Raw genomic sequence first — 24,537 nt, 5'->3', positions numbered from 1 at the left:
TTTGATTATTCTTGCAGTCCTTAATAATGTGCCACATATGTAAAAAATGCAGTTTCTCACTGCGAGCTGTTTTAAAGATTGAGGTATGCTATTTCCTCCCTCGTGAGAGGAAAATCAACTAATCATCCCATAGGCTCCCTTTTGGCCCAACATCAGGCCTTGCTGAGGAGATTAGACTGCACACACACTCGAACAAATCACGGCCAGGAGCAGCATACGAAATGGCAACGCTCTCATTGCTCCGACTGGAAATTTGCCTCATTATGTGCTAATGCCCCGGCAGAGCTGGAAATTGGTGTTTCGCCGAAGGTGTGAAATTAGATTTCAGTACACTGGCAGGAGCGGAAATGGTTTCTCCAGGCCGCCGCCATTCTCTGGAGGAGAGAACAAAGCCCCAAGCTGGACACCTCGCAGCCTCTTAAGCTGCACTCACACAGCAGTAAATAGCAGAAATAAGTCTTTTTTTGTAGTTAGTGTGAACAACACAAACTACTGTGGAACCGCTATGGTAGAACATAGTCTTTTGTTGCTGACCTCAGATTTGTTTGTGCGTGTGTGTGTGTGTGTGTTTGTGTGTGCGTGTGTGTGAGACATACACACACACGCACACACCCACATCACGATGAAAAAACAAGAAAACATTGTCAGGATGTCGTTCTCTATCTCTCTTTCTATATTGTTATCTATCTGTTGCTCACTATATAGGTAAAGTAGGGCCAGAACTTAAACACACTAATTTTGATTAATTACGGAAGAAAATAACACATTTAATTAATATTACAAATCTCAGAATGCTTTGCTAATGTGTTGGCCCATTAGTCTAGACCGGCGATCGCCCCTTCCCTTTCTGTTGCAGTTGTTAGCAACTATGCTACCAGTCTCCTCGGGCAAATTTACACTTCCCCTTCCCAAAAATGGCCAAACGAAAGATGGAAAACTATTAACATCCAAGACAGGTGGGAAGCAGATTGTCTGTTCACTAAAGTAAAAGACAGACCTGTTTGTCGTGGCTGTAACAAAGAATATAACATAATTGAATTGTTTTTTTTAATGCCCTTTATCAACTTCTAGGCAGGGAGTGTTATTAGTTTGAAGTTATTTTTTTTTTTTTTTGGGGATTGTTTTGTTGTTGGCTTTTGAAATAAGATTTACATAAAAAAGAAAGGTAGTTGGAGATGGAGAGACAGAAGAATTCATGTTATCTATTTAAATACAAAACAACAACAAAATACCACTGTGTTCTTTTATCGCAAATTTGATTTCTCGATTTTAGAAAATGTAAGTTTTTATATTGCAAATTCAGTGTTTAAGCAAAATTGAAGTTTGTTCTCATATGATAAACATTAACGCTACATTTCTGGAGAGGAGGAAAACATGCACATCTGAGTGATTTTTCTTTAAATATTGAGTTTGGCTCGCGATATTGTCCCAAAATTTAATTTTGGCCCACCGTGAATTTGAGTTTGACACCCCTGAAGTAATCTGTTTATCCATCCATCCATTTTCTGAGCCGCTTCTCCTCACTGGGGTCGCGGGCGTGCTGCAGCCTATCCCAGCTATCATCGGGCAGGAGGCGGGGTACACCCTGAACTGGTTGCCAGCCAATCGCAGGGCACATAGAAACAAACAACCATTTGCACTCACATTCACACCTACGGGCAATTTAGAATTGTCAATTAACCTACCATACCATGCATGTTTTGGGGATGTGGGAGGAAACCGGAGTGCCCGGAGAAAACTCACACAGGCACAGGGAGAACATGCAAACTCCACACATTAAAAAAATTGAATAATCACAAAGCTTTATTGCAAGCCAAACTGTTTATACTGGAGACTGTTGTAGGTTGTTAGTTGGAAATACATTTAAAAACGTGAAGTGAGTTTACCGACTGTACTTTATACCTTAGGTCTAATCCCACACTTCCTCCTAAGAGTATTTTTGCCTCCTCTCTGCCCTGATCCAGATCCTAAACTGTGTGAACCCAGACAACGAGAACAGTCCAGAGATTCCGGTCAAAGTTCTAAACTGTGACACCATCACCCAAGTGAAGGAGAAGATCCTGGATGCTGTCTACAAGAACATGCCCTACTCTCAGCGGCCGCGAGCAGTTGACATGGACCTCGGTATGATTCCCACACGATCTGGACCGTATCGCGGGCAACTGCAAGCCATGCAGTCCTTTGCATACACATATTAGCGACTCCCACAAAGCGCAGATCAAGAGATGCAGCACTGTTTATGCGCCCCTTTACTCTGACATCTCTCCTTGTATACCTGCATGTGGTATGAACTGGTTCTCTCTGTGGTGTGCAACATATAAATATACATATATCTGAAGAGGTTGACTTGATATTGTGCATTTGTTGTGTCATTAGAGTGGCGCCAAGGACGGATGGCTCGCGTGGTGCTGCAGGACGAAGACATCACCACCAAGATAGAAAGCGACTGGAAGCGACTGAACACGCTCTTGCACTACCAGGTCAGTGCAATGTTAGCTCACAGGGCACCTGGAGGTCTCAGCATCAAGCAACTCGGCACAAGACATCTCGTGACGCGACACTTTCTCATGCTGAACCCGCAGCCGTCCAATGGTCATTCAACTAAAACGTCCTTATTGTGTTTTAAAAGGACATTGAGTCACACGTGTCCATACATACATTTATTCAGTGCCATTTCACATGCATGGAAGGAAGTGGTTTAGCTGATTCTAAGTGAACATTTGAGTGTCAACATGTTCACCAACATATTAATTTATTGCCTTTATTATTAATATTCTAAACACATAATAGCATAGAGCAGCACTTTTCAAATTGTGAGGTAAGGGGTGCCAGAGGGATGTGCAGCATCTTGACAAATTCAAGAAAAAAATATGTTTTAATTATTATTAAATTGCCAATATACAGCCGTATGCACTGTCCGTAGTGATAATTTATTTTGGTGTCATACATTTTTTTGCATTCTTTGACTTGAAATAAGAAGAGGCACACAACGTCCTGGTATATAATTTAAGAATACAATGATATCTATCTAAACTTGGTGACGGCCATGCTCTTCAAGTAAGATCAAGTTGTCCTCAAGAGCTCTTATTGAATTGTGTGCAAACTGACCACGATGTGGAGCAGTAGGTATAATTATTACACAGCCATATGAGAAATGTCTAGTGTCCATTTGTGTGTGTGTGTGTGTGGGGGGGGGTTCCACATTTAAACCAGCAGTGTTGAATGTGTGTTCTTCCTGCTCCCTTTGGATGGCTCCCTGCAGAGCTTTAATCCGTGATGAAGCCCTGCAGCTGTATTGTTTCCACGGCATAATAGCCCCTGTGTTGTGCTCTCCTTTTATTTATGCGTTTACTCCATTGGTTCTAAAGGGCCATTCATGTGCTGTTTCGTATGCGTTTGTATTGTCGCTTCATTGCGAAAGCTCAACTGACTTTAGCAAGAAGCATAATGAAGAAGCATAATGAAATTGCTTTTTTAAAAAAAAAAAGAATAAATATTTTAAAGGGAACTTGGGGACACAGAGTGAGTACCACTTTGAGGTTTTGCTAATGCTCTCCTTCTCCCCAGACTAGGGTATTAAAATTCATATCACACCATCCTGGGATGCCACCCTACCTCCTTCCCTCCCCCCTGGCTATTGGTTTACATAACCTGGCTTTGCACACCTTCCCAGCTGCTGCACACCCACGTTGAAAGCATAAATGCATATATTTGCATTGAGCTCACAATCTTAGAGAAGTGTATTGAACATCTCACATGCTCATGGACAAACAGTTGTGGAGTTACAAGATTTGAAATGAAATCATTGTTCTGAGAAAATGTTATCTTCTAACAAATCTCTTATCAATTAAACATCAAGTGCCTTGTTTAAAGAAAAAAATGTGGATGAGGAAAGCTGAAAAGCTGATGCCTGGGGATCTGAGCTATCTTGACTTTGAAATACAGAAACCAAGTGTTACAAATAATTATAAGTGGGTTTGAAAATCTAGAATAGTGCTCTATAAAGCCAGTACATTCTAATTTTCCTTAATATTCCTTTTTTTTAGTTAAAAGCATAAACTTTTTAAGCACCAAAACATTTTGTTTTTGGTGATTTACAGTTTTCACTCCTTGGTAATACAGATTTAACAGCCTAAAATTCAATCCATTCATTATCTATAGTGCTTCTCTTCATTTGGATTGGGGATGAGCTGGTGTATAGGGTCCAGCTCATCAGCTGACTTTGGGGTACATCCTGGTGTTGTTGCCAGCCAGTCGCAGGGGTAGCCTAAGATTTCTCTAATCTTCGCCCCCTACACGCAAACTCGCCACACATTGCAGTACCTCGACTTCACCAAGAAGAGGAAATGATGATAATGTCACACAACGGTGGCAACACCCATTGTGTATGTAAAACATCAATTATCTGCAACTACATTTATCGGTGTTTTATTGGTTATTTTAGACCAAGGGTGTCAAACAAATTAATGGATAACAGTTTTGAAATCAGAAGTCAAAGATAATAGTTTGTTCGACTATTAACCAAGTTACTATAAAACGGCGCTTGGTAAGAAAAAAAACGTTTTTGCAATATATTTTCATTATTTATTACGTATAACTATCAGAAATTTGTGACAGATTTTAGAAAGAATCATAGAAGTTAATGCACATGATTTTCTTTCGCTGCCAACATAAAATTTTGTGGTGGGCCAGATCTGGCCCCTGGGCTTTGAGTTTGAAACCTGTGTTTTAGACAATATTGCCATTTACCACAACAGGTTCAGCATGGAAATAGGTGTGAAGATGAGACGAGATGAGATTACCTTTTTAATATGAAAATTAAATTGATCAAATTCCACATGATCACCAAAATTCTAAATGATTAATTTGTCATTCCCATTCCTTCTCACATTCAAGGTGAAAGGTCACATGTTGACTGGGGGAGATTAGCATCAGGATCTGAGGGTAGGGGTCCACCAAAGGGGATACTCCAAGGAGGTTAGGTTAGGTCCAGGGTTGAGGGGTTGCTTCGGGAACGAAAGATAAATATCAAAATCTCTGCGCTATCAAGTCAGTCTAATGGAAGGTGTTATCGTAAGCCTCCTACCACACCTGCCCACTATCGCACCCACACTGGATTATCCCTGTAAGGGTGAATGTGTACTCCTTAACTCATTTCCTCTTATCACAAGGACCAATCTCTGCCGCTGCCTCTGTGTAAGGGAAGCGTACGAGGCGGACGCTGAGACAGAAGCTATTTCACACCTCTCGTAGGGAACTCGTCACAGGAATAATAGTAATAATAATAGTCCGTGCATCTGTTGGTATATTAGAGCACAGGCTGAAAGGAGGCGAACGGAAGAGGTTTGAGAGGCAAATAAGGAGGAGTTGCGATCATACAGGTTCATCAGTTTCTCCAATGTGGCCAATAGAAGCCAACACTTGCACCCAAGATTGGTTTGGATGAGTTTTCTTTCACTATAAGGGTCAAATGATCCAATTCCAAATTCCTCTCTCCCAAGTGGCCACGTTTGGTTCTTGAGCAAATGGTTAAAAATCACATCGGAACTCCAATGTGACTGCAGTGGAAGCAAATCAGGTTTACCTTGTCATTGCGAGCTAGTAAATTGCAATGATCGATGGCGTATACCCACACACACACACACACACACACACATACACACACACACACACACACACACGGCTGCGCAAAGAACACACCAACAGAGTCTTCAATATTTGTAGTTGTTTACCTGCTTTTTGGGCATGTACGCATATTTCAGATGTTTTATAAATCAGGTAATATCAGATATGGATCCGTTGAAACTAGATGCGAAGCCAATCGATCGGAATAGGATATTGCCTCATAGGGCATTGAGGAATAGGGCATTATCTACAAACACACTGAAAATATCTCATAGAAAGGGGAGTTATTGCGTTGACATTAGCACTACAACCTTCAGACTCACTCAACAGTAGCATGGACTGGTCCATCTTATGTTGAATATCATTCCAAATCACTTTGACAGTAGTCTCTCAAATGTGATTGTAAATTGCTAGCTGTCAAGAAACATAAACCACCAAAGAGACAATTGACCCTGCCTTCCTCGGCCATGTTGTGTTCTCAGATTTTTTAATTCAGCTTTTGAGTTCGGACGTCTTCTTGTAGACAGCACGGTGGTTGGCACATTTGCCTCACAGTCGAAAGGTTTTTTTCTCTGTGTATCTGTCCCACATGTCAAGAACATGCATGTTGGGCTACTTGAAGGTTCTAAATTGTCCCTTGATGTGAATGCTTCAATGCTCATTTAGATGTTGTCGCCTGTGACTGACTGGAGACCAATCCAGGGTGTATCTCGTACAAAGTCAGCTGGGAGCGACTCCAACTCACGACCCTAATAAGGATGAGCGCTATAGAAAATGGATGGATGGACTTCTTCTTGAGACATTTCCTCCATCTACTGATGTTATTATACTTTTCTGTAGGAATGCAAAATGAACACAAGATACCAGCTTCCTCACTTTTCTTCTCCCAGAGCGCTCTTTTCTTGCAGTTCCAAAGCTTACTTTCACATCTCTGTTGCCACAGACATGTCAAGTACAACCAACATACCACAAACTGCTCGAGAGTAATGAGCAGACATGACAGGGGGGAATATGTTTGGATTATTCACGCAGGCCTTATGTAATGTCTTCTTTACTTTTATAGAGAATTAGTAATACATGAAGACATCAGAGGGTATTATTAAATGATGGCTTAGACTTCTTACAGTCTAAGCCACCAGGTCCTTGACACTGAAGGCAAACTGCAAATGTTAATTTAATTTAATACAGATATGCAACTTTAGGCTGCATGAGGGGGGCTTGCAAGCATGTATGTGATGACGTTTGTGTTTGCCCTCACAGGTGTCAGACCGTTGTGTGGTAGCTTTGGTGCCCAAACAGACATCATCATACAACATCCCGCCTTCAGCCAGCATATCGCGCTCATCCATCAGCAGATACGGTGAGTCACTAGACCGGAATGCCGTGGTGCATATACAAAATAGACGATGGTATCTAGATGTTAACTGGGATTTCAAATGTTGTGTTCACTTTATCATTTGATAATTTTGACTTAAATATGTGAATATGTGTTTTTGTCTCCCATTTGCTGTCAACATTGCCTGACTAAATGACCAATTAAAACATGTTTTTAACTGCATCGCACATTCAAGACAGTCAATGCACACTTTCCAAATTGTGATTATGGTGTCATGGGACGTCCCGTGTGATTGCATGCATGAAGGTGGATGTTTTGCGTGATGTTAGAGGCCGAATTGTCGCACCTTAAAATGTTTGATAATCAGCTACTGCTCAGTTGAATGGACAAAATGCACTAATGGTACTTCCATTTATTTTTGTTGTTGTTGGATGTGCACCCTCATCCATCAGGAGCCTACAAAGCTACAGCTCGAAATTCATTGATGGATTTGTAACTCTTTACATTTGACACACAGCGCTTGACGCAATTTAGATACCAATATCCCCCGCTTTCATTTGTCAAAACTCTGTCCCAAAAATCACACCATCCAGGTGTGAGGCTGCCACAATACCAACATAGGTTTGAGCCAGCTCATTGTCCTTGAGAAGATGGAGGAGATCCAGAAAAGGAAGAGGTGTTAAAATAAGAAGCTGAATTCAGATTTAAAATCGCTATCCACCCTTCGCATCATTTTAGGCCAGGTCCCTTTGGGGGCGAGATGTGGCCTGGTCATATTTCCACACTTTGTGTGGCTGTATTGGCAGGAAAAAAGGGCTTTGTAGCTCTTCTGGGCCTTTGAAGCTAGGTGAGAGCGATCCTCACTGAGATCCTCAGATCCCAAATCTCCGGGGATCCCAGTGCCGGGAGACTCTTACTAATTAGCAACTGAGAAAGTGATGTGTTATCGCCAAAGAGCAAGGAGGCAGCAATGTGAGAACAGAGTTGACGTGCTGAGGGACAATGGGGCCTTTGGGTGCTTAGCAAAATTTTTTGATGCCGGGATTTTGAGTGTGAAAGCATGTCTTTTACCCATTTTGGAAGAAAAGGAGTTTTTTAAGACAACCCCGCCTCTATATTTCACACTTAGCAAATCTGGCACTATATAATAGTACAAATAAGTGGAGTGGTAAACATAAACATTGGTCTAAAAGATGGCTGATGCCTGAATTGTAAAGATCAGTGCATTATTCCCATTGCTATGTTAATCATGATACTGCCCTCGAAATTTCCAAAATAACCATGCAAGGGCAAACAATTTGGCGGGAAAAGGAGGAAGGACAAAAAAAACAGCAGGAAAACAAAATGTTCCCTGGCAGGACGGCCGGAGCCCGTATGTCACTGTTCGCAAGACGTTCGGAGCGGACCGGTGCTGCCCGCTTCCTTCCCCACGGAGTTTGCCCAGGCACCCAAAAAGGGTAGCTCGGAGTGCTGGCAGGCTGCCCTGCAGCGGCGAAGGGTCCGATGTGTCCTCTTCACCTCGTGGTGCGGGGTGGGGCGTCCAGGCTGAACCAGTCTTCGGCAAGTTGGTCGAACGAAGAGCACAACAAAGGGGGCTCTGGCCTTTATGGCCAGCCACCAAGGGGGTGGCTCCCACCCCCCCTCCCCTTTTCTCCCTCCTCCAGGACCAAAAGTGAAACTGGACCACCCCTCAATGTTACTTTTCCATTTTAGGAATTTTTTATTTTGTGATTTAAAACCAGTGGGATAAAATATTAATTAATGGATTTAAGATAGGCACGGTGGACGACTGTTAGCACATCTGCCTCACAGTTCTGGGGACCTGGGTTAAAATCCCGGCCCCGTCTGTGTGGAGTTTGCATGTTCTCCCCATGCCTGTGTGGGTTTTCTACGGGTACTCCGGTTTCCTCCCACATCCCACAAACATGCGTGGTAGGTTGATTGAAGACTCTAAATTGCCCGTAGGTGTGAATGTGAGTGCGAATAGTTGTTTGTTTCTAATATGCCCTGCGATTGGCTGGCGACTGGTTCAGGGTGTACCCCGCCTCCCGCCTGAAGATAGCTGGAATAGGCGCCAGCAGCCCGCGACCATAGTCCAGATAAGCAGTGAAGAAAATGGATGGATGGATGGATTTAAGACCATTTTCCAGCCTTGCATTGACACGCGCACATCCTCTTTAATCCCTGTAACGAATGTTTCAATTGTATGTGGTTGTTGAGAACACTGTAATATTTGCAATGTGGCATTTGTTTTGTGTGGGGTAAAACATTTCATCCGCTTCAGTTGGCAAACAGATTTGACATCAGACATTCAAATTTGCAGAAATACAATCACTAGTGGTAACACTGGTGGCGTTCATTTAAAGTTCTTAAAATATTATATAACATTCAAGTCCAGTGAAGATTGTGATTAGTTAATCCGGGGTTGTAGTAGCTTTCCACTACTTGTGGGTGTCGCTAGTGCTCCATCTATTGTCCCAGCCAGGAGGAACAAATGTCACTGAAAACAGCGGGAAAGCGAAGTCTTTGTTGGTGAGACTCTTCAGGCTGGCTGGGGGTGGAAGTCAATTAATTTAGCGTCCGGGTGAGAAACCAGTTGTCTGTGTCTCATCCTTGATGCAACTTGGGACTGGCTCGTAGCTCGTAGCATCCGAGTGCGAAGTTTAAACCGCCCATGCTTCTTCTTTGATAAACAGACAAGGTTTTCCTTAGATGTCTCGTGTACGCAGACTAACTCAGCAGGCAGCCGAGGCAGGTATGCGGAACAGCACGAGACTGAGGGTTGCTGGGTGTCATCTTTAGTGGCGTGTCCGTTACAGGGTTCAAGTTGCTAACCCCTAAAAATGAGCTATACACAAATCATATGACAAAGAATGACCCGCTGTAGTGACCTCTTATTAGAGAAGCCTTAAGACAAGTTCGGAATACTGCCAACCATTAAATTTAAGTTCCACGTCAAGCTGTCACTTCTGAGTTATTATATGAGGAAATAAGGTTTGCATGTAGATTATTATAAAACAGAAGATACCTGGTAGAGTACATTATGGTTATCTACAATCATGCTACTGATTTGATCATCTCTTGAAAGCTTGCCTTGAAGTAAAATGTAAAGGGTTCTTGCTTTGACTTAGAGACAAAATAAGTTTTGAGATCATTTGAGACTATTTTGTAATCATTCAAACAGATTCGTCGTTCCGTTACACTGGCAGTCCAGACAGCCTCCGGTCTCGCGCTCCCATGATCACGCCAGATCTGGAAAGCGGCGTGAAAGTGTGGCACCTGGTAAAGAACCACGAGCACGGAGACCAAAAGGAAGGAGACCGTGGCAGCAAGATGGTTTCTGAGATCTACCTGACCAGACTGCTTGCCACCAAGGTAGGCACTGCAAATATATGATCCTTGTCGTGTCAAAATACAAATTATGGCAACATTAACAGCACACGGCTAACAGGATGACTTATACATTTCTAGAATACAAAGCAAATGGTAGAAATATGACATTTAAAGGTCAGATGACAAAGACGTTATGGGGTCAGTTAAAATTCATATTTGCATTGTTTATGTTATGTAATACATCCACGTAACTTCCAGCAAGTTTTCAACCATAGTTTAGCTAAAAATGAGTTTTTTGTGACGCATATTGAGGCCTCCCCGAACATACCCGAAGCTTAAGACACCGGGGTGTAGTTACTCTATCCACCGCAAGGGCTACCAGAAGTGACGTTGCAATTGACAAACAGCGCGCTACACACTATACGCAATGGCGAGCAACATGTTGGAATATGTGGAGGAGGAGAATTTTGACATACAGGAGCACCCAACTGAACTTGGCGTCGTCAAAGCGTACGTTTGAGCCGATCAGACAGTGACGACGACGAGCAGCCAAGTAGCAGCTGTACAACAGAAAAAGAGAGTGGCCACTGGCTCGATGTGACGATATGTCAAAAGCATGTCTTTTTATAGTCATGGCTTGAAATATTGGCACCCCAGGGGTGCCAATATTTTTTAGCACGACTATAAGCATTATATATTCAGATATGTTTCAGTGACACGGCACAAGCTTTTACATAGGATGCAGTATTCCTATATATTGTGTGCCCCTCGCTCGAGTTGCGTTATAACACGCCACAGACAAAGTCAAAAGCCAAAAAAAAAAAAACTCTTGCCGCTACCTGAACCTTTTGTACAACCAAATGCCACACAATAAACCATCGTGGCATCGTTAAATCATACGACAACAAATATACAAGGACGGGAACAACAGCATGTAACAATAGCACACAACGTCGAATGAACAGGATGCTTGGCTTGTGTGATGTCACAGCCACAGAAAGAGACAAAGACACGAAGTTGCGGGATGCAAAAAGCAGAAGGCGCATTCTGCATCATATTTATCGATTTAACTGCTGTATATCTGCTATATAATCACTTTGAAATGGCAGTGGTAGTTTGTAAAGGGGTTCTAGAGTTATCAAGACAAATTTTTAAATCTTTGTCCTCTGACCTTTAAGAAACTCTCTGTTACAGATATATTGGACATTATACACTTTCCTCCAAAAGCAGTGGAACAGTGACACCAATTCCATTATTTTCGCTGTTGAAAACATTTTGCTTGATGTCAAAAGATGAATATGAGACAAGAGATCAACAGTTCAGTTTTTATTTCCAGGTTTTTACATCTTGATCTTGTTTGGAATAATGAGCAGATCCTTTCTTTCTCCAAGTTTTAACCTTTTCCATCACTTTGGTAAAAATTCGTCGAGGCCTCAAATGTTGTCGCACAAGTATTTGGGTTTTGTTTCTGTACTTTTTGGAAAAATCTAGCCTGGCTTTTGTATTCTTGCTAATTCTTGATAATGTGCTGTGCATCTTCTGGTGTAACCTCTATGTTTTGTATGTGTCAGTCTTCTGATGGTGACAGGTGATCGGTCCAGGGTGTACACTGGCCAATTGCGCTAAGGAAAATGGATGGATAGATGGATTGATGGATGGATGGACGATCCTTTAAGGCGAATCTTTTATCTTATTGCTCTCATGTTCACCACAGGGAACGCTTCAAAAATTTGTAGACGACCTGTTTGAGACGTTGTTCAGCACAGTTCACCGAGGCAGCACGCTGCCGCTGGCCATCAAGTACATGTTCGACTTCCTGGACGAACAGGCCGACAAACACGGCATTTACGACACTGATGTACGTCATACGTGGAAAAGCAACTGGTAAGAGCCGATAGAGGACCGTAAAACTCATCTTTTGTATTGTGAAATAAGATCACTTGCAGAGAATACGCCCTCTGTGAGCACTCGTCGCTCTTATTAATTTCCTTTGTCTCCATCCTCCAGCCTTCCACTGCGTTTCTGGGTGAATGTGATCAAGAACCCGCAGTTTGTGTTTGACATCCATAAGAGCAGCATCACGGACGCCTGTCTGTCTGTGGTCGCTCAGACATTTATGGATTCTTGCTCCACTTCTGAGCACCGCCTGGGCAAAGACTCCCCTTCCAATAAGCTGCTCTACGCTAAAGATATCCCCAATTACAAGAGCTGGGTAGAGAGGTAAGCTTTAAACTTCACGCACCATTCCCATTGCATCCTTGTTAAAGGCTTCATCTCACTTTCTGTCATTGTGTGTGACGGGTCGCGAAATCCACTCTTTGATATTAACGCCTCTGAAAGTGTGACCTTAAAAGAACCAACCACTTTGTTGGTTGCGAGTGATGACAAGCGCTGTCCTGCAGGTACTACGCCGACATCAACCGGCTGCCAGCAATCAGCGACCAGGACATGAACGCCTACTTGGCGGAACAGGCCAGACTCCACTCCAGCGAGTTCAACATGCTCAGCGCCCTGAACGAGATCTACTCATATATCAGCAAGTACAGCGAGGAGGTAGGTGCTCCCCTGTATGACAAGGTGGTTGGGATGAATGGGTGTCATTAGTTAGGACAGCAAGAGGCTGCTTATATGATACGAGACTTTTTACTGAATACTGCTGAATGAATAAAAACTCAGTGCTGTAGTAGCAGTTGTATTTATAAAAGTTCTCCATCGTAGTTTATGAAGCGTATTCAAAAGGCGGTTTCGTCATCCAAAATGATATTGCTAACTTCTGGCTTGGCTTGCGTATTCGTTTCCCGTCATTTTCGCTGGTCCATGTTGATCGTTTTGACATGTTTCACTCAATATGAAATGTTTCAAAAACGCAAGGAAGAAACTTCAATGTTTGGGTCTGAATAATATGTGCCTCCACTACTGCATGTGCTTTAAAAGATAGCAACTACGCAACATAATTTTGTGGATACAAACCAAAAGCAGGATCACACATGGGCAATACACGCACATACACACACCAGAAGACAAGAAGCATAAAAGGAAGGAAAGAGAAAAGAGAAAACCTTTATGGGAACGTTCCCTTCTTCTAATGTTAGCTCCTCCAGTGGGAAGTCTGACCTTTACGTGGGACAACCGCACTGCTCTATCTCCCTCTCCATTCCTGTATGTAACCTCTCTTTGCGTCCATTATCCAGTCAGCTTGCCCCTTTGCTCTCAATGGATCGCTTAACATCACGTTTTGCAGCTTCTGTGCCAAGCATCCAAATATACATTTTGCGCTCACTGCAAAATTGAGTCAAAACATCATCAAGTATGGTCACCAGATGTCAGCTGCTACCAAGCATTTATAGATTAGATGACTGACAATCTTGGCCCTTCATGTTTGTTTTCTGTACTCTACTGTATGTTGTATTACATAATGTAAATGTTATGCTCCAGAGACAGAATACTTGTGCTCAATTACAAACATAGTCCTTTATGGGGCAATGATTGGTCAAGTTCCACACATGACAAACAAAGCCAAGATTCAAACCTGGATCCCTTTGACTGTGAGGCAGACTTGCTAACCATAAGCGTCAAAATATCTATTTTATTTAATGCTTGTTTTCAGTTGGGTCGCGGGTTAACTGGAGACTATCCCAGCTGACGTTGGGAAAAGGTAAGGCATGATCCGGCGACCTCGCCAGTCAGATGCAGGGCACATAAAGAATAGAAAAACATTAATTCACATTTATGTATGCCTTGGAGGCACGGTGGACGACTGGTTAGAGCGTCTGCCTAACAGTTCTGAGGACCGGGGTTCACTCCCCGGCCCCGCCTGTATGGAGTTTGCATGTTCTCCACGTGCCTGCGTGGGTTTTCTCCGGGCACTCCGGTTTCCCCACATCCCAAAACAATGCGTGGTAGGTTAATTGTGTGAGTGTGAATGTGAGTGTGAATGGTTGTTTGTTTGTAATGTGCCTTGCGATTGGCTGACAACCAGTTCAGGGTGTACCCCGCCTCCTCCCCGATGATAGCTGGGATAGGCTCCAGCACAACCGCGACCCTAGTGAGGAGAAGCGGCTCGGAAAATGGATGGATGGTGTTTCTTGGACACTCGGGTGAAGAGAGGGGTGGAGCTGTCTACCGATCACCAACTCGTAGTGAGGTGACTCCGATGGTGGGGGAAGATGCTGGTCCGACCTGGCAGACCCAAACGAATTATGAGGGTCTGCTGAGAACGTCAGGCAGAGTCCCCTGTCAGAAGGAGTATCAACTCCCACCTCGGGGAGAACTTTGCCCGAGTTGAAGTCACCGAGGTGGTTAAAAAGCTGCTCGGTGGTCTAAAGCTGACGTTTGGACCTTGACAAACGTCCCATTTACACGACAGGACTCAAAAGATAAAAAGTAAAAGGCTTATAGATAAATATTCCCGAACAAAAACAAAAGCGTCTTTATTTATTTATTCATATGTATATATTTTTGCTCTTTTCTGACACTTTTTGGAAAATAGAATACAGTGTTTGGCTTCCGTGACTGCTTTTTTGACCTGGATATTTTCTCTTATTGTTTCTGAACAGATCACAGAAGCCTTGGAGCAGGACGACCACGCCAGGAAGCAGAGGCTGGCCTACAAGGTGGAGCAGCTCATTGCCGCCATGTCCCTCGAGAGCTGAGGGTAGAGAAAGACTGAGGACCGATGTTGTCTCGACCCGTCGTGCAATACGGGCGTACGCCTGCTTTAGTTTGTGTCCCAGACTCCGTCCATCAAGGCACATGGCCCTCGAGCTCTGAGACCCTAAACCAAGGAAGGGGCATCAGCATGGAAGGCCACAACAGTACTTATTTATTTATTGGTGTTGTCTCCCGGGACATTGTCCAAATGGAACTTTTGTGCGTGTAAGTGTGCAGTTGTGTGTGTGTGCAGGAGAAAAGCGGAAGGGATGTCATGCTGGACTGCTGCATTCAGATTTTATTTTTATACTCTTTTAAATATGATTAGTTACCATTGGAACCACCCTCCCAACGCTTCCCTAAATGTCGGTGTTGGTCTCTCGCACACTCTCCTCCGGATGGAAGAGTCAAATGACTAAGATAGTGTACAGGACAAATGAGTGAAGGAAAGGGACAGAGGCAGCATTCATCTGTAAATGTAGCAGGTAAATGGGGCCAATGTGAATGTAGAGAATTTTTTTTGTCAGTTTTTTTCTGGAGCGTAAATGGAAGTGGGCTTCCAGGATGTTTTTTGGGGCTCATAATTTTTCTGTCAAACAGCTTCTTAAACCTCAAGTACTTCCCCGCATCGCTGCTCATGCCAAGCCAAAATCCTTCATTTGCATCCCATCCTCTTCTTATCGTCCTTTGTTTCCATGCTGTCCAACATCACACACGTCAGCTGTTCAAGCGATCAATCCAAGTGCCAAGACGTCGAGCTGGCCAGTCGCAGGCCTCGATACGACCACAGCCGATGTCTTTGCAAGAGCAGCAAGAAGCCAAGCTACGTGGGTCTTATTTGACCGAGTGCCAAAAGAGTCTTGCTCAAAAATCGGTTAATGCTTTAAGAGTGGAACTTAGAAGCCTGCTAAGATTTGCTAAAGGAGAGTGATGCTAAAGGTACAAAACAAGACATGAAAGAAAGGAGATAATCATGAAACCAAAACATCAGACATGTTGCTTTTGAATCATTCAAATAGTAACCTGAAAACAGTGAGCTTTCTTTCTGCTGGTAGTTTACGTCTTATGAGTAGATTTGTCCATTTTCTTTCAGCAAACAATCAGCCAACACAGGTATTAGACAAGGATCACGTTGTAATTGGCTGGGCAACCGGGTAACCGGAACATGTCCAGAACTGCAGTTTAAGTTGGATTTTCCTAAAGCCCGATCTAGAGCCGGATCCTGACTGCGGTTGACTGGCGATTGCTCCACTGACGATTAGTCACCTGATCTGGGCCGACCCGACCAGTTCATCAGGGCTTGGCAGTGCCATTGGCGATGCACCAGATTGTGATCGCCATTATCCGGGTACCAAGGCATTGACTGGGAACCGATCGTAGGCCAGATAGTAGTCCACATGTACGCATGTGGACTGGTAGCCTATCAATCAGAGTGCAATTGACATATTACTGAGTGGGAATCCATCCAACAACAGCTGTATATGATCACAAAGCTATTCTGTTCTGTGAAGGGCAGCAAGTGGATACACAGGATAATTGTACTTTTTGCTTTCTAGTGGAAAAGCATCTAATAGTGATGCCTGTCACTATATGTTGCTGGCCTAGATGAAGATGGATACTATTAAGGGATACTCACATTGCTTTTTGTAAATAATGACTTTCAGACCAATTCAGTGAAATTGGATCATTTCCCACATCACAGCTGATGATCGCTCACTGCACACTAATGTTCAGCGACACAGCTGTTAGGAATTGCTGACTTAAAACATTTAATTTTAGATGCAAGGAGGCAAATTCTAAACTTGGCAATGGTGTTATGGCTCCATACATGTTTGTTCACAGCATATAGTTGAAACCACGTAGGGTGAAAGGTGGCCTTAGATACCCTCCCCCTCAGTTTTCCCAATATCATTAGTAGTCGACAAAGCAAAGGTGAAGAATAGTATGTGCTGGTTCAGGCAGACATTGCCCCACTCGCCGTTTGAAGGGACGCATCGGGGAATGACGATGGGGAGGGAGGGGAGGGATGGTCAGGAGACCCCCTTCAGCTTCCTGCTTCTGCTTTGAAGCTGTTCTTTGATCGGACTTGCTGGTGTTGCGCCGGAAATAGTGAGCTAACAGGCAAGAGGAAACCAGGGCAAGGTAATGACTGTGACGCTGTGGCCATGTCCTGCCAGTAGGGGCGCACATGAGAACATGCCGTGGTCAGTCAACTTCCGTACGAATACCAAGTCGTGTATTTTTACTTCCTTTGCAAGCATATTCATCAAACTCACAATAGGTCCACAAAATAATTACAAATGGTGACATGAAAATACTGTTGTCATGCTGGATACCTGCTAACCACAATAGGTGATGAGGTTTCATATATATTTTTTATATTTATTTTGATGTATTTATTTGTAAAAATAAAAAAATAAATAGGTCTGTGGACATTGACATTCATACCAATGTAAATACCCTTTCATCTCTGCTTGATGTTATTAGTTGTTCCCAATTGTTAGATTTTAATATTTGAGTAAACTTCAGAAACCTGCATGCAAAAATGTTTTTGTTTCGTCGCCCTTTTTTCTTGCAAGTCTTATCAATCTCTTCCTCTGCTTATTGTCACTCATTTCTCTTAATAGACCTTTGACGCGGTCCTTTACCTACTACATTCTATGCTGTACTATGAAAAAAATCCCAGGGGTAATACGCTGACTCTTATATTACAATAAAACTGTAGCACTAACAGGGGTAATGTCGGGAAAGCGTGTGCAAGCTCAACTGTGACAAAACTATTAAGAATGCTGCATACGGTCGTCTCTGCTTTATTGAGCATTAAAGGAACATTTACTGAACATTTAAAGGGGTGACTTCTGTTTCCATGGCAACCAGCTGGGGTTTTGCAACTAGGCTAGCTGGTACTTGTTATCCACAGCCCAGAGTCTGAATAGAAGACCAGGAGCAGGACATGTTCACTCACAGAGTCAGCACCTCATCACTAAGCCACCAAATTGCACTTGTCAATTAGCGTCCGTGTGGCGGACACATTGCAAAATACAATAGCCACCCGCTGACCTCATCTTGACAACTTCACCACATTCGAGTCTGTGGCGGTAATCAGACGATAATGCCTATAACGCTGTTAGTTAACACTATTTTGTGACAAACCTCCAGCTCTGCTTACCTTTTGACATGATGTTTGTCAATGGCTGATCTTCGCCCAGCTAGGTTGCCAAGTCATAAGCGGAGAAACTTGGTTTGGGGGGTGGTTATTATGGACATGAGTTAGTCAGAAATTCAGAACGTTAGCTCACAGAAACATTTTCAGAAATCGGCAGATAACTACAGATTTACTTGGTGGGTTAATGGGTGGGCAGAGACTCAACTATTTGTAAACAAGCAGTTAAAAAGTCAATCTTCCGTAATACGTCCCCTCTATTAAGAGAGAGAAGAATTTTTCATCATCAAAACAGTATCATTCAGCAAATATCATCATCTGTACAAATGTTTTTGTTTATTTATTTGTTTTTATTTTGGAATACACTGCTTTCATAGCGCTCATCGTCTGACGTCATGTAAAATCATCACGATGCCCATTTGGTGTGTGTACACACAATGCTTCTTTTTGATCAAAGTCTTCAGCGTATACGAATTGTATCCTCCTCATACCTCACATTGCTTGTATGGAGTAATGCTTTCTATCATTTGAAACAGGACCTAAATGCCTTCTCCTCTTCCAAGGGATGAAATGTTTGTCTCAGTGTGTTCACATTCTGTGCATTCCGAGGCTTTGAGGTACCTCATCCCCCAGAGATTGTCGGCTGAGAGAGTTTTTAATTTGTGCTTTTAGTTTGGCCTGCTCCTCTATCTGCAGCTCCTGAAAATCCATTTGTGCACCCCGTGAAACACAGCTGAATGCACCTCTTCGCTCAAAGATTTCTTTTTTGTTCTAATTATTCAATGATAGCTTGTTTCCGCACTTTGGATTCACAGCATGAGAATGCTTTTTTGTTTTCTTCTTTTTTTCTTCTTTTTTGGTTGCTCACGTGACATCTGGATTGTCACTCCACAACTTGACCTGGAGTTGTTCACGAACAAAAAGATGCTTTGTGCACTTTTTTATCCTCTGTTGGTTTGTCGAAGGGCTGATGTTGTGCTTTTGGCTAGCTCGTGTCATTCCATACACCAAAAAAAACATTTTCTCTGCAGCTATTAGACAGAGGGATCAATGTATTACTCCCGAGTAGTAAATGACTGCCCTTCCATTCAACACAACTTGTAAAAAAAAAAATTAAAAAATCTTCGTAGACACTGGAGTTCTGTAAAATAATAATTACTGGCAATGATAATAATGGCTGTCTGTCCTTGTAATTTTATAAAAGTCTTGTGAAAATTGTAAGAAAATTAAGGTATTTAAAAACTGTTGTTCTCTTTTTCTTTACTTGCTTTGATTTTACGATTATATATTATTGTGTACCTATTGTAAATATGAAGCACACCTATTTTGCAAACCAAGGATTCACTTTATACCATTGTTATATATGAATAAACTTTGCTGGTTAAAAAGTGCATTCACAGCCTTTCGTTTAATCTTTTCAAAGCTAATTGGCTTGCATGCAGTGCTTAACACAGTATTAGACCACCACCCAATCTAAGATACATGCTACAGCAGCCCTAAATTAACAGCACTGGTAATTACCAAAGTCTCTTTTTTTATGTTTCTGTAAATACACCAGAATGTAGAGGCACTTTACCCAAAATTATATCCATCCATTTTCTGAACCACCTATCCTCACTAACCCTATCCCAGCTATCTTCAGGCGAGAGGCGGGGTACACCCTGAACTGATCGCCAGCCAATCGCAACCCAAATTATATTTTAATGATATTCATTCATTTTAAAATGTAATGTTTTATAATAAAATAGGGGGGGGGGGAATACATACATACAGTACATACATACAAAGGCACAATAAAATTCAGAGTACCAAACAAGTAGCTAGACTTGGAGCTGGGTGATGTTGCCACACTTAATCCTTAATTTGTACAACCCCAATTCCAATGAAGTTGGGACGTTGTCTTAAACATAAATAAAAACAGAATACAATGATTTGCAAATCATGTTCAAACTATATTTAATTGAATACACTACAAAGACAAGATATTTAATGTTCAAACTGATCAACTTTATTGTATTTAGCAAATAATTATTAACTTAGAATTTTATGGCTGCAACACGTTCCAAAAAAGACTGTTGAGGAATCCTCATCAAACACCTGTTTGGAACATCCCACAGGTGAACAGGCTAATTGGGAACAGGTGGGTGCCATGATTGGGTATAAAAGGAACTTCCCTGAATTGCTCAGTCATTCACAAGCAAAGATGGGGCGAGGTTCACCTCTTTGTGAACAAGTGCGTGAGAAAATAGTCGAACAGTTTTAGGACAATGTTCCTCAACGTACAATTGCAAGGAATTTAGGGATTTCATCATCTACGGTCCATAATATCATCAAAAGCTTCAGAGAATCTGGAGAAATCACTGCATGTAAGCGGCAAGGCCGAAAACCAACATTGAAAGGCCGTGACCTTCGATCCCTCAGGCGGCACTGCATCAAAAACTGACATCAATGTGTAAAGGATATCACCACATGGGCTCAGGAACACTTCAGAAAACCAATGACAGTAAATAAAGTTCGGCGCTACATCCGTAAGTGCAACTTGAAACTCTACTATGCAAAGCAAAAGCCATTTATCAACAACACCCAGAAACGCTTCTTGGGCCCGAGCTCATCGAAGATGGACAAAGTGCGAAGTGGAAAAGTATTCTGTGGTCCAACGAGTCCACATTTCAAATTGTTATTGGAAATTGTGAACGTCGTGTCCTCCGGGCCAAAGAGGAAAAGAGCCATCCGGACTGGTATGGGGCTGTGTTAGTGCCAATGGCCATAAGTAACTTACACATCTGTGAAGGCACCATTAATTCTGAAAGCTACATACAGGTTTTGGAGAAGCATATGCTGCCATCCAAGCAACGTCTTTTTCATGGACGCCCCTGCTTATTTCAGCAAGACAATGCCAAACCACATTCTGCATGTGTTACAACAGCGTGGCTACGTAGTAAAACAGTGGAGGTACAAGACTGGCCTGCCTGCAGTCCTGACCTGTCTCCCATTGAAAATGTGTGACGCAGTATCCATCCATCCATTTTCTGAGCCGCTTCTCCTCACTAGGGTCGCTGGCGTGCTGGAGCCTATCCCAGCTATCTTCGGGCGAGAGGCAGAGTACACCCCGCACTGATTCCCAGCCAATCGCAGGGCACATGCAAACAAACAACCGTTTGCACTCACATTCTCAACTACGGGCAATTTAGAGTCATCAATTAACCTACCATGCATGTCTTTGGGGATGTGGGAGGAAACCGGAGTGCCCGGAGAAAACCCACGCAGGCACGGGGAGAACATGCAAACTCCACACAGGCGGGACCGGGGATTGAACCCCAGACCTCAGAAGTGTGAGGCAGATGCTCTAACCAGTCGGCCGCTGTGGCGTATTATGAAGCGTAAAATACGACAACGGAGACCCCGGACTGTTGAGCAGCTGAAGCAGTACATTGAGCAAGAATGGGAAAGAATTCCACCTCCAAAGCTTCAACAATTAGTGTCCTCAGTTCCCAAACGCTTATTGAATGTTGGTAAAAGAAAAGGTGATGTAACACAGTGGTAAACATGACCCTGTCCCAGCTTTTCTGGAACGTGTTGCAGCCATAAAATTCTGAGTTAATGATTATTTGCTAAAAACAATAAAGTTTATCAGTTTGAGCATTAAATATCTTGTCTTTGTAGTTTATTCAATTAAATATGTTGAACATGATTTGAAAATCATTGTATTCTGTTTTTATGTATGTTTAACACAATGTCCCAACTTCATTGGAATTGGGGTTGTATTATATTAATTTCTATTTTCACACGGGGGGGGGGGGGTGTCTAATCCCTTTTTCTTCTAATCCTGTACCACTGAGACCAATTCAAATTCATGTGGGATTTAATGCCCTGTAATGCCTTTACAAGCAGTCGCTGCATAAAGATGACATTCCATTCCTGTTTATTCTGGGTTGGATACTCGGGCTGCATTACAAGGTCTATTCAATATTTATTATATTGGCTGACTGAGAACACAAGGCTTGATTTCAACATCCAACATCAGAGTCACGGGTGAGCTGGAACCCATCCCAGCTGACTTTGAGTGAGATGTGGTATATACCCTGGACAAGTCCTCAGCCAGTCGTACAGCAGATAAGACAAACACTCATTAACACACACATTCACACCTATGGACAATTTAGAGACTTAAATAAACCTAAAGTGTATTTTTTCGGAATGTGGGAGAAGGCTTCAGTATCACGAGAAAAGTCATGCAAGCACTGGGAGAACAAACTTAACATAGGAATGGGGTGGGGCAAAATTCAGACCCCTAACCTCAAAATTGTGAGACAAATGTGCTCACCACGGGTCCACCGTGCAGCTTTTGATTTCAAAATCCACCCATCCAGCCATTTTCTACACCGCTTATCCTCATTAGTGTCGCGGGTATGCTGGAGCCGATCCCAGCTAACTGCGGCCAGGAGGCGGGGTACACCCTGAACCGGTCGCCAGCCAATCGCAGGGCACATATAAACAAACAACCATTCGCACACACATTCATACCTATGGACAATTTTTGGATTATCCAATTAATGCACGCATGTTTTGGGGATGTGGGATGAAACCGGAGTACCCGGAGAAAACCCACGGCAGCATGGGGAGAACATGCAAACTCCACAGAGGCGAGGCCAGATTTTAACCCGGGTCCTCAGAACTGGCGCATGTGCTCACTAGTCGTCCACTGTGCCGCCCATTTTAAAATCAAATGTAAACATTTTTGGGTCACTTTGCTGTTACTGTTTATAGTTTAGTTCGGTTTGCATGGATGGAAATTAGTCCATCCATTCATCCATTTCCCGTACCGCTTATCGTCACTAGGGTCGCGGGGGTGCTCAAGCTGACTCTGGGCGAGAGGCGGGGTACACCCTGAACTGGTCGGATGGACATTAGCTTTCTGCTAAATCTGGTGCAAGCATGTTTTCGCGGCTATTGATTCGATTAAAATAAGTGCATATTGTCCATAAACGAAATAAATAAAAAATGTTAGCCATGTTTGTTGCTGTGATCGTGAAGGGTATGAAAACTAAAGGACCTGTATCATTGAGTTGCCGATTGAAACTGAAAACGTGCAATAACTCATTAGAGTGACATTTTGAAACTGTCACCGATTGCAGAATGTTTGGTTCGACGGTGGCGCACTATCACCTGGTTTACAATTTAGAAACACGTTTTTCCCACAGGAAATACTCTCCATCGAAATAAATCTAGTACAGGGTCAACATTTTGCCATGATGAAACCTTTTAATACGTCATTCACTGCCATGGAAGTTTATATTAGTCAACCGGAAGCCAACAGTTTACTGCCACTGTTGAAGATATTCAGATGCTGTTGCATCGCTGTGGATTGGAGATCAGCACAACCTTTGAGTGGAAGATAAACATTTAAGAGGTGACGTTTGGTTTGTCACGTCGATTATGATGGAGATTTATGCCAATATGTTGGAAGTTGGACAAGATTAGGAACTTTACACCTGAACCAGTATGTAAATCCATCCATCCATTTTCTGAGCCGCTTTTCCTCACTCGGGTCGCGGGCGTGCCGGAGCTTATCCCAGCTGTCATCGGGCAGGAGGCGGGGTACACCCTGAACTGGTTGCCAGCCAACCGCAGGGCACACATAAACAAACAACCATTCGCACATACATTCACACTTCGGGGAAATTTAGAGACGTCAATTAACCTACCATGCGTGTTTTTGGAATGTTGGAGGAAACCGGAGTACCCAGAGAAAAACCCACGCAGGCACGGGGAGAACATGCAAACTCCACACAGGCGGGGCCGGGGTTTGAACCCTGGTCCTCAGAACTATGAGGCAGACGCTCTAACCAGTCGTCCACCGTGCCGCCCAGTATGTAAATGTCTGGGATGAATAGAGTATGAATAATGATAGTTGGCAGAAAGTGTGTTTTGCGATGAGGAGAAGAGATGACGCCCTTGATGGAGTGAGTGGCGAACACCATGTAAAAAAGCCTCACTCGAGCCATGCGGCGAAGTCAACGCCGCTGACTGTGTGTTTCTTAGTTATATATCTGTAAACAGATTATTATTTTGCCATCAAAGGTTCTCTCAGTCTTGTTGTTGTTTTACACTGTGAGGTGTCACAAAAGCAAAAGGTCTTACGGTCATAGTTACCTGGTCTGCTTGACCCGTTTCTTTGTTTTTTGCCCTTTTGGTCAGAAACCGGTGTTTTGGGTCAAACCAACCCATGTCCTACTGCTGATTACTAAATAATGGAATAAGCTAGAAAAAAACTTTCTTTTTCTTGTGAAAGAAGAGAGTGTACTCTTATTTTTGGTAGTGTCGGTGCTTACATTTTCACAGAACACAATATTATCAAAGTTATCAAAATGGTTATTGTACTATATAATTAACAGTAAAACATTTGATTTTTTTTACTTTATTTTTCAGT

The 24,537-nt window shown here is 42.9% G+C and overlaps 1 protein-coding gene across 2 annotated transcripts in view; it reads left to right on the top strand.

Annotated features, from left to right (window-relative positions):
* Nucleotides 1–19,452, top strand: part of plxna2 (plexin A2) — a 262,874-nt gene extending 243,422 nt beyond the window's left edge. For both annotated transcript variants that reach the window (XM_061685452.1, XM_061685441.1), the window contains 8 exons: nucleotides 1,965–2,124; nucleotides 2,377–2,480; nucleotides 6,886–6,985; nucleotides 10,146–10,336; nucleotides 12,009–12,178; nucleotides 12,302–12,514; nucleotides 12,697–12,847; nucleotides 14,851–19,452. In XM_061685452.1, coding sequence (XP_061541436.1) covers nucleotides 1,965–2,124; nucleotides 2,377–2,480; nucleotides 6,886–6,985; nucleotides 10,146–10,336; nucleotides 12,009–12,178; nucleotides 12,302–12,514; nucleotides 12,697–12,847; nucleotides 14,851–14,946 — 1,185 coding nt within the window. In that variant the 3' untranslated portion in view covers nucleotides 14,947–19,452. The remainder of the gene's footprint in view (nucleotides 1–1,964; nucleotides 2,125–2,376; nucleotides 2,481–6,885; nucleotides 6,986–10,145; nucleotides 10,337–12,008; nucleotides 12,179–12,301; nucleotides 12,515–12,696; nucleotides 12,848–14,850) is intronic.
* The last annotated feature ends 5,085 nt before the right edge of the window (nucleotides 19,453–24,537 follow it).

Source organism: Phycodurus eques, chromosome 1, assembly GCF_024500275.1.
Source record: "Phycodurus eques isolate BA_2022a chromosome 1, UOR_Pequ_1.1, whole genome shotgun sequence".
In the NCBI taxonomy this organism is placed as follows: Eukaryota; Metazoa; Chordata; class Actinopteri; order Syngnathiformes; family Syngnathidae; genus Phycodurus; species Phycodurus eques.
Note: the sequence above shows the minus strand (reverse complement) of the source record. Positions and strands in the feature narration are given on the sequence as shown.